A 10,446-nucleotide genomic window follows, 5' to 3' on the forward strand; every position below is an offset into this window, starting at 1 on the left:
CGGGAAGGGGCGGTACCCGACCGACGAGGCGCCGGAAGCAGCGGCGCACGTGTTCCGCGTTTGTCCTTGGGGCAGGCGCCGTGACCGCAGGCCCGGGCCGCGCCGCCCGCCGCCCCCCCCCCCAACGCCGCCGTCTCCCGGGCTCACAGCACCGCCCAGCGCCCCCCCTCCACAGCACCGGGCCGGCCCCGTGTCCCGTTTCCCCCCCAGGCACCCACCCACGGGCGAGAGGCCCACCCCAGGTGCGGGTGGGTGAAGGTGGGGGCCAGGCAGGAGGAAAGCCAGGGAGTCTTCAACAGTTTATTAGAAAGAATGCAGACATTAAAAAAATCCCCGCTGCTCTGAACATAAATTGAGGTTTTTCAGCCCGGTTCGAAGCCGCCCACGCGCGCCCAACGTCCGTCACTCGCTCCCACACCCACAGTGCAAATACGGTTTGGTCTAAACGTACAGATTGACAAGCAACAACGTACAGCCGCTCGCACCCCGGAGGAGGAGGTGTAAAGCTTTAGGGTCAAACGGTACCAGGGGATGGGCTCCAGCCCCCTACCCCGGGCCGGGGCACGCGGCTCAGCATTAAACACCAAACGAGGAGAATTTTGTTTCCTTTTCAATACAAACTTTAGTGGAACAGACCTGAAGACACCACAGAGGTACTGCACATCGCCTGCTGAATCTGGCAAGCCACTGACAACATCCGTGTTACAGCCAGTTTTGTTCCCGGTACAAATGTACAATTTCAGGCCGCGGAGGGGAAAAAAATGCTCGTTTACCACTTGGTGTGAATTCAGGATTCTCCCATTGTAATTACATCTGCTACGAGGCAAGGAGGCTCTGTAAACTTTATTGCGACTGTTCTGTATCGATTGCCTACACCTCAATTGTTGTTTTTTTTTTTTCTTTTGGAAGTCTGGAAAACGGTTCATGCATAACGTTATTGCCTCTCATGGCTTAGGACCGCCCCGTGCAATGGTACACACCTACCATCAGTGAAGCCATTTAAAATGGACTGAAAATGGGTTAAAGGATGCAGGATCTCCCTTTAGGGCTATCAACTCAGGAATTCTTATCTCAATTATGAAATGTTGTGATGAAGTTCTTTCCCCAAACCCTGAAGACGACAGTTTTCCTTACTCCAGATCTGGCATTTCTGGAGAGAAAGAGAAGAGCATTAGTGGGTTGGTTTTGTTTGTTTGTTTTTTAAAAAGCTACCAGGAACTCAACTGTACCACAAGGGACACCAGCAGGAAGATCCAGCCCTCAACCAAGAAGGGCATGGGGCAGTTCAAGGCCTCTGACCTCACTCTGGTTCTTCGCAAGGAAGATCTGTGCTCGCAGCACTGGCTGTGCACAGGAGCTACTAGAGCAGAGCCAGCACCACCGACATGGATGCCCCATGCGCATGCCTGCTGCTCAAAGCCAAAGCCTCCCCAGGACTACAGCTGGCTGGGAAGGTCAAACTGGTATTTCATGCTTGTGTGGAAAGGCTTTCACCGGATTATACTGTCTCACACCACTCAGGCAAGGCACTGGCATTAGCTCACAGCCTGGGCTCAGCGAGACTGACAGGACAGAACATCTGCTGGCTCTGCTCAGGGCTCTCACTCAGCTAGGAGCATTTGGCAAGCACTCACACTGCTGCACAGTGCACAGAAACAAACAAGAACGCCAACTTACTTTCATCATCGCTGTCTGGTGAGTCCTGGAAAAAAGAAGAAACATTAACTGGAGCAGATTGCACTTGAATGCACTTTTACCCCTCTACCACCAACTCAGCAGATGAGCTGCCACTTCCAAAGTCTAGTATCCAGCATGCTTCCCATCAGAGCTGGTATTTTGAGGAACTCTAGGTTCCACAGGACATGCTTAGTTTGGCCTCACTGGCTAGAGTCTACAGACCCCCAATAACCAGCGGCCACTGTGGAGGTAGATGACACCAAGCTCTCAGGGAACTGCAAGCATCACCACCACCGCCCTCTGCACCGCTGCTGGAGGGGAGGAAGATGACTTTGCCAGGTGACATCATTTGTCCAGATAAAGTTTGGTGCTATTTAAGCTTTTAACAGTGCTGAAGGAGGAATGCAAGTTTGACTTCAGCAAGCAGCAACGGATGTGCAGGGCACTGAGCCAGCCCTGCACATATTTACCACAAACAAAGTACTTACATCATCTGCCCCATCTACTTCTGGCAAGTCTACGTCGTCATCTCCGCCCATGTTGTTCATCATCTGTTCCAGAGAGATAATAGCCACGTTACAGGGTGCAGCCAACCACGCTCGCTACCTGAACTTGGGGAGCACGGTAAAAATCTAAAAATAACTTAAAATTGTTAACAACCAACAGCCACCAGTACTTTTGACAAATCAGCTGCAACTATGCAGAAATTAAGGAGCATGCAAAAAAAAAACCCAAAACAAATTAATTGCCTTGCAAACCAACCAGTGCACTGAGTTAGTGCCGGCACCTACAATGGGACATACATTCCTTTCATATCTGCCAGCAAAGACAAACTGGTCATCTCACTGCCGTGCCAACTGCCTGCAGCTCAGGTTAAAGCCAGCAACAGCTGTGCCTCAGCAAACCAGCAGAGAATGCACCAAAACCAGCGGCCAGGACGGCACCACAAGGAGGAACACCAAGGAAGACTACGCTGCCTACAGCTGTCAGTCCCTGCATGCCTACACATGGCCTGGAAGGAAACCCAAGCCTCCAGGTACTCATCTTCCCGTACCTCAGAAAAGCGATCAAAATTGGACATGTCTTCATCTGAATCATCTTCCCAGTCTTTCCAGTTGTTGAAGTCCACACTGAGCCAGTTGAGCTGCACATCAACACAAGAAGTTATTTAAGGACAAGTGAGTAACAAGCTGTTACTGTTAGAAAAGGAAGGTTAATAAGAAGTGCCGTTCTGATCAGAAGCACATTTAAGTGACCCATTAACTGCTACATAATTTAAACATGACCCAAATATTAAACAAAATTAAAAACCAGGGGAGGCAGCAGGCACTGCTGCCCTGGCTATCACAGAGTCCAAACCCACCTTTGCTCTCTCTTTTGTTAACCTTGGCCATGCCTGACCAGATTCTCCTTTTCGTAAACAACACAAGATAGATCTGTCTGTTCTTTTATGCTTTGATTCCTGAAAAAGAATAAGTATCTGTTAGTATAATCATCACAAACTTCATGAGGAACCGCTTCTATTAAACTAATTTGTCTTAAGCTATCAGCTTATTCTTTGTCCTGAAAAACACTGCCCAGAGATGCTTTCATGGTTTGCCCTTACAGTCTAAGGAAGAATTTGCCCACCATACTGGAAGCAGCCTAAAGAATGGACAGTACTTTTCAGGATACAGCACTAAGAATACAGTAAGAGGAGAGTCAAAAAGATACTTACATTTGGATCAATATTATTAAAAAGGTCAATTTCATTTAAATGTTTAAAGTTATCACTTCCTCCAAGACAACTGTTAAGAGAAAAAAAATGTTTGTGTTTAGCACAAAACACCTTATAGAACAAATATGCTTCATTAACAGCACTCACTACTTTTAAGAAAAATGTCATCTAATCAGTATCAGCATAGCCTTTAGATATCACCCCATGCCTTTCAGCTTAGGGAAGGCCCAAGGTACTTACCTGAATGTAAGTTTGGATTTTTCAAAATTTACATTAACATCTTTACTGTCTTCAACACAAAATTCAATAAAGACATAGTCCCTTCGGTCGTACCACTTCGCAGAAGCAGGCTGCCTGTGAACAGACCATTTAAGAGAAGTTCAAATCAAGTTTTGTATATCTCTCATCAATATTGAAAAAAAAAATTTAAAACTTGCTCTTCCATGCTGCCAATAAACTTAACACTGGCCTTCCTTGCGTTTCTCCTGATATACAACTTGAGCAGTTTGATTTTTTTTTATTGCATTTCAAGAAGCTCAACTAAAAGACTTCCTGTTCTTAAAAGCTGCATTACTAGCTTATTTTCAATCATCTTGAAAAGATGCTTAAGGCTGAAAACAGTTTTGAAGAATAAAGAGAGATACAATGCATTCAGTGCTTAACACCCCCCAAAAGCTCATGCTGATGTTCCTTGAAGAAGCTATCAAAACCTCCGAGACTGGAATGTTACAGCAAATCAAAATGATGACAAACTTTCAAGATGAGGTACTAGAGATGATGGCAAGATTTCAGTCACATCTAACTGCTACGCAGGCAGACTTCATTATGCTTTTTTTTCACCCAAAGAGTTAAAACCCCAAGCACAACCACTGAAAAGCCCACTTTTTTGGACATTAATACTACTAAAAAAATGGACCCTTCAACAAATTTGCTATGAGTAAGACCCAGCTGAAGTCAGTACAGGTACAAGGGCTGAAGAATCACTGTTCTGACTTCTTGCTACAACCTTCGACATGAACAGACGTTACCTCTCACACTCTTTGGTATCCTTCTGGCTTTCCACAAACACCACAACAAGCAACAGCCTGTCCAAGGCACCAGAAAACGCTGCAGGGCTCCTGAACAACTCTTGTGCATTTCCAGTTCTACAGTGAGAACTCACCTGCAATGCTCAAGTGCGGCCATACTTGATCAGCTGGTGAAAGCAATCCCAGCTTGGCACCTCTCGGCCACAGCCAACACCACCCCCCCCCCCCCCCCGCCGCCCCGGCTTTCAGTTCTTCTCCTGGCAACGCAGGCCAAGCCCACAACTGAACGTCTGCATTCCAGGAGAAAGCAAACAGCCACCCAGCACGAGCTGCTGTTGCTAAGGCACAGAAGACCACGGGTGCTTCTCACCCTTCGGCTATCTTCCAGAGGTGCAAGGTCAAAACTGGGATTTTGTAGCTAACGCCCCTGCAGAGAAGACCTTGAAGACCTACCTGCAAGTTGGACTGAAGTTAAATGCTCTGAGCTGAATGGTCACTTACCATGATATCTGTTGCAACTACACCGACTACAGGAAGCTAAAGCACACGAGGACACAAAAAAGCTAATGTTCCTATCTGTATGTGACAGAGTGGCTTCCACTTCACACACCGAGGAGTGGACATTTGGTCTCAGTATTGTACTCTAAGAATTACAGCACAGTAACCTGACAAAAGAATAATTAACTTTTCAGAATGTTTATTAAGGTGAGCACTGCTAAGCTTTCAGAACAGATTTTGACTCGCCTGATCATCAATTGATTCAATTCTTAGTATCGAACCATGACACATTTAGTAAAGTTACTTACTGAGAGCTGCACCATCCCCCCAAAGAAACCCTGCTCCCTTGCCCCATGGCTTATTCTTACCCTGCTTCCCCTACCCATGTACCTGTAGGACGATCTGAATCAGGACCCAGCCCAGGCCTGGCTGAAACCCAGCCCAGCCAGCTTTGAGCTCCATCAGCACTACCAGTACTTTGCAATTCAGCTGTACAAACACTGGCGCCAGCTCAAGGAAAGGCCAGTACAGCAGCAGAAGTGGCCACGACTGCCTCTTCCAGCATTAGCACCCGTTACAAGTGCAGAAAATGTCTGATCAGAGGCCAGTAATGGAGCATTTAACTTCCAAGAACATAAAAAACAAGTGGTTTCTGAATGCAACCTTTCATTTCAAGATACTGTCCCACCGGGTGAAAACCTAATGCTTTCCCTTTTAGCAGCATTTTTCAGGCTAAGGCATCTACTTATTCAGGTAAAGTACAGCAATACCAGAGTAGCAATTTTCTTACTATGGTATTTTTAATTCCTTATTGGACACAAGTTCCCTTTACTAATAGGGACTGAAAGACTCCCAGAGGAAAGAAAAAAAAAAAAGATGAGAAACAACCTGCTCTGTTCCCTCTGTGTCTCTCTGCATTTCGGAACTGCACAGCAGCCATTTCTCATGCTGCTGGAAGACAAGAGTCCCACTGCACGGAACTTGGTATATCACTCAAATGCACTGTTATCAGAACAGAAATCTCAGTGTCCCTGCCCATGATGATGCAGGGGCTCCGGCTGAATAGCATTAACACTTCGCAAACATTTTCAATGTCAATGGAGATATCTCCAGCCTTCACAGGGAGCTGCACGCATTCCTCAGTCTTGTAGCTTTGGTTTGGCCATGACCTCAGTATCTTTGCCAAGATCAGGGGGTTTCAGGCACGAACAGCCTGTTCACAGCACTTTGAAAAAATCCTACTGAACTGTCCTAGAATTGAAGGAAACTTGCATGCATCCGAGCTCCAGAGAGGAATGAAAGAGACCAAAGAAAATTTACTAGAACATAATTCACATTTCTAACACTAAACATATGCTGCCTCCCCAGATATTTAGTACTTACCACCCTGAACGTGCCTACTGTAATTAAAGCTATGCTGGAGTTGCCTCTCTCTTTTCACCTGCTTTTTCAAATCTCTCATCCTCCCAAAGGTAGAATGCAAGACTTCCTTTGGCCATCTGTGAAGTGCTTTAGTCAGGACTCACCATTCAAACCAGTAATGCAGGATACGTTGGAACTGCTAACTAAAGTTACAGATGAGACGGAAGTTGCAGCTAATTTGCGTTGCCTGCCTACGCGGAGATTCCTAGGCGACAACCGCACACGCAGAAGCCAATGGTAAGGCGTGCACGTGCTCAGAGCACTTCAGAGAGATGGTTCCCCTACACCCACAGAAAATCTTCTATTTTCTTTCAGGCACTAAGAAACACTGCCAGGACTTATAAGCGTAGTCACTTGTTACACGGAGAGCCTAATGTTTCTTCCTTCTTGCTCAACCAAACTAATCCCAGGTGACCTCAGCCTTGCGCCAACAGCACCAACCTGAGTATGTGCTTTGGTTACGTATGGTCCCCACATCCTAATGGGATTTAGACTTCTCCGAAACAGAGAACTTAATTTATATGTGCTATATCCCACATAGCAATAAACCACAGCAGACTTAGAGCCCAGGGAACAAGTTGCCTGCATTCCACATTCAGCAAGAATTTCTTCCATCCAATCTACGCTTGCTGCCACCCGTGTGTTTTGGTGACTTCCTAAATGGACACAGCCACCACGCATCTGCGTCTGACTGCCTCTTCTAGTCATCATATTCAGAAGATAATCGTGGCAATGGTACTGTAGAACAGGTTCTAGAAGCTTCACAGCAGCAGTTTCCCACTGATGGGCGACGTGCACGCTCAGCTTCACGCAAGAGACCTCACTGCTCTGTCAAATCCACGGGGGCTCTGCAGTGGGTTGCCCACAACACCAGGAGCCACGGTTTTGGCGCAGATGCCCCAGTCTCCAGCTTAACCACAGGCACCAAAGCAGCTTCTTACATGCTGTGCTCACGAGCTGAATCTCAAGTCTTACTGTCTGTGGCTCGGCACGACTCAAGAAGTTTCCAAACCTGTCCTTGTGCTTCCTCGTCCACTCCGTAGACTGCATCTATTGGAAGCCCGCCTTTGTTTCCTGGAAGGTATCCTGACAATTCCTACAGTTTGAGGACACTGTAAAAGTCATCTGCTGAACAAGATTTTCACCCCCAGACAGCAGTTACAAATCTGTTTTACATAACTAATTTTGCTTTCATTTATATACCCTGGAAAGGTGCTCTTTTTAATTAAAAAAACCCCTAGTTTCAGACTATTAAGATAGACAATTGTAAGTGGGATGTAGTAGCACTGTAGTTTCAAGATGATGTATTCTACAGACATTAAACGAAAACCTCCCAGCTTCATTACACCCTTCTCACTTTCAGTCACATGAAGATGAAGCAGCCCTACAAGCTTTCCTCAGTACCTGTGGCAGACCAGCCTTTCTGACAAATGAAAACCTCAGAAAAGCACTACCACCTCCACCTTCAGTCATTTAAGCCAAACACGTGGAAATCCAGACTGTCGGCAGGCAATGCTGCCATCAGTGTCAGGGGCAGCGCGGCTCTTCCCTAACAGCCAGATTTCACTCTTAAAAGCATCACGCTGCAAAGTTCAGCTCCTCTTCCATTTGCACAGCTAGAGAACCCTCATGTTGACTGGAGCTCTGTTACAAACAGCATATACCGGTTTTGGGTCACTGAGGCAGCCTCAATAGAATTACAATGAAGCCAGCTAATTAGGACTCCCCAGCATGGCATGAGCACTCCAGCAGTGTCAAGGCACGTCAGAGCGCAGGTTTCCACTCAGGATACACAGGAGGCCACGCGAGCCGCACTCAGAGAAGAAATCCAGCTATTTGACTCCTCTCCCCTTCCAGCAGTGGCTCACCTCCCACGAGGCAGCATGGCCGAGGCAGGTTTGGTGCCTGGCTCTGCCCGCTTCCCCCGTGGCACCCTGAGGACAGCAGAGCGGGGAGGTTTTCCGAGGGGTGCTCCTGCTTCAAAGCGGCGTCTCTTCACCGTTACCCATGTTTTATGCGGCGAGGTGAAAGCTCAGAAGCAGATTCGCGCATCTGCACGTTACAGGCAGCGGAAGGCTTTACTTACCGGGAATTTTTCGCGGTTTTATCCGCTACCGTTTGGTGGACGCCAGTGCCGCCCGAACCACCGAGCAAAGCTCCACACCCCCGCTTCGGGAGTCCCCCGCACCGGCTGCAAGCTCGGCCCTACCCGCCAAGGGAAGGGCCCGGACCGGCTCAGCCCCGTTCTCTTCCCATTCCCGGGAGCCGCAGCCCGGCGCGGGGGCGGCAGATCCGCGCCCTTTAGACCGGGGCAGAAACGGACAAACCCGGCGCGACTTCAGCCGCCGAGCCGGGGCCGCCCGGCCCGCCGCCATCCCCCACCCCTCCGCCCGCACCACCGGGCCGGACGCCCGAACGTGCGAAGTTCCTCGGGGCCGCGGCGGCGGGCCAAGGTCACCACGCGGGCCGGCGCCGGCGGGAACCCGCGCCCCGCTTCGCGTTCCCTCGGCCCGCCTCCCGCCGCCGAGCGCGGACTCCCGGGAACAGAGTCCGCCGGCGGGAAGGGACCGCGCCGCGCCGGGCCGGGCCGTACCGGGCCGCGCCGCGCGCCCCCGCCGCTCCCCACCCCCGGGCCTCACATGGCGAACGGCTGCGACTCCGGCTGGCGCTCCTGGAGGGGGGGGAGGGCCCGACTCCGGCTCTAGGCGGCGGCGGCGGCGCAGGCGCGGGCGGGCAGGGCCGTGGCTCCGGTCGGCGGCGGCGGGCTCGGGGCTCGGCGCGGCCTCACTCCCACAATGCCCCGCGCGCTCGGGCAACGGCGGCGCCCAGCGCTGGTGACGCAGCAAAATACCCGCCGCGCCGCCTCCCGCCGCCGCCGCTGCGCATGCGCGCCCTCCGCCGGCGGCCTCTGGCGCGCGGAGCCGCCCGCCCCGCCCGCCCAGGCACCGCCCGCCCCCCCGCCCCCCCTGCGCGCGCGCCCGCTCCCTCCTCCCTTCTAGCAGCTTCTCGCCGCGCAGGCGCGTTGGAGACCCGCCCGCCCCGGGTCGGGGCGGAGCCGGCGGTTGCCGTGGCGACGGGGCAGCCCCCGGAGCCGGCGGAGCGGGCTCGGGTCTCCGCCGGGCCGGGCCAGGCCGGGCCCTTCACCACCCCCCCTCCGCGGGGCGGGCACCGGCGGCGCCTCGCCCGCGCGGCCCCGTCGTCGGGCCTGTTGCCAGCCGGGCCCCATCGCCGGGCCCCGTGGCTCGCAGAGCCCTGGCTGAACCCTCGGAGTCCGTGCCCGGCGGAGCCCACCTCCGACCCGCCCCGCGATCGGTTTTATTCTCTCGGCCCCGTCCAGAGCTGCCTGGCACCGGAAGGTTTTGGGCCCGCACCCCGGTGTCCGGGAGCACACGCTGCCTGACAGGGCAGGGCCCGGGCCTGGGCCAGGGCCGGCCTTTGTCCAGCGCCTGCGCCAGCTGCCGAGGCCGCACCATGCCGCCGTACCGGCCCCGAGCCCCCAGCACCGCCGCAGAGAGGGACGCTGGCGCTGGGCCTTCCCCAGAGCATGCGTCTCACCAAAAAAAAAGAGGCCGCTTTGCCTGGGAGACGCGGTGATTCACGCCAAAGGCATCTCGGCACATCACAGGGAGCAGGGCCGCTGCCCAGAGCCAGCAGCCTTTGGGAACGCGAAGCCAGCTGAGCAACCGGGTCGTAAAATCCCGGGCCAAATCCAAAGTTAAGTCCTGCTCATGCTAGCAGTCAGGAAACAGCCCGGGGGGATCAAGCACGGCACCGATGAAAACTGAACTCCGCACCGAGCAGATGGGGCCTCTCCAGGCCTCGCTCCCGCCTGCAGCCTCTGAGCTCGACCTCTCGGAGCTCAAAGCTGCTCTGAAATCCCATCGCTGCTGCCTGGGCCAGCAGCTCTCCGGTTTCTTAATTAAAACCGTCAAACACCACTGCGCAAGCTTCCTGCTCAATTCCCCCCGACTCCGGCTTGGCTGTGGCTGCCCTCCCTCACGGCCCCTCGCACTGCCGTCTCCCAGCAGGCGGGAGCTCTGCCCACCAGCACTGGCACTGCCAGGCTGCCAGGTAGCGAAGGGCTCCCAGCTGGCATTGCCCGTT

At 52.3% G+C, this 10,446-nt stretch overlaps 1 protein-coding gene across 1 annotated transcript; it reads right to left on the reverse strand.

Annotated features, from left to right (window-relative positions):
• Positions 1-286: 286 nt before the first annotated feature.
• PTGES3 (prostaglandin E synthase 3) lies at positions 287-9,202 on the reverse strand. Its single transcript, XM_075049701.1, has 8 exons — positions 8,982-9,202; positions 3,635-3,748; positions 3,395-3,464; positions 3,041-3,139; positions 2,732-2,821; positions 2,166-2,228; positions 1,678-1,702; positions 287-1,150 (listed from the first exon to the last, which is right to left on the reverse strand). Coding segments are annotated over exons 1-8 (483 nt in total). The 5' UTR covers positions 8,984-9,202; the 3' UTR covers positions 287-1,130.
• Positions 9,203-10,446: the final 1,244 nt, after the last annotated feature.

This window comes from Buteo buteo, chromosome 17 (genome assembly GCF_964188355.1).
Source record: "Buteo buteo chromosome 17, bButBut1.hap1.1, whole genome shotgun sequence".
Taxonomy (NCBI): domain Eukaryota; kingdom Metazoa; phylum Chordata; class Aves; order Accipitriformes; family Accipitridae; genus Buteo; species Buteo buteo.

Bases quoted from the DNA above. Each gene is read 5' to 3' on its own strand.
- PTGES3 (XM_075049701.1), bottom strand. The intron at 3,140-3,394 runs GTAAGTATCTTT...ATTCTTTTTCAG, and splicing joins TTAATAATATTGATCCAAAT to GAATCAAAGCATAAAAGAAC. The intron at 2,229-2,731 runs GTACGGGAAGAT...TCTCTGGAACAG, and splicing joins ATTTTGATCGCTTTTCTGAG to ATGATGAACAACATGGGCGG.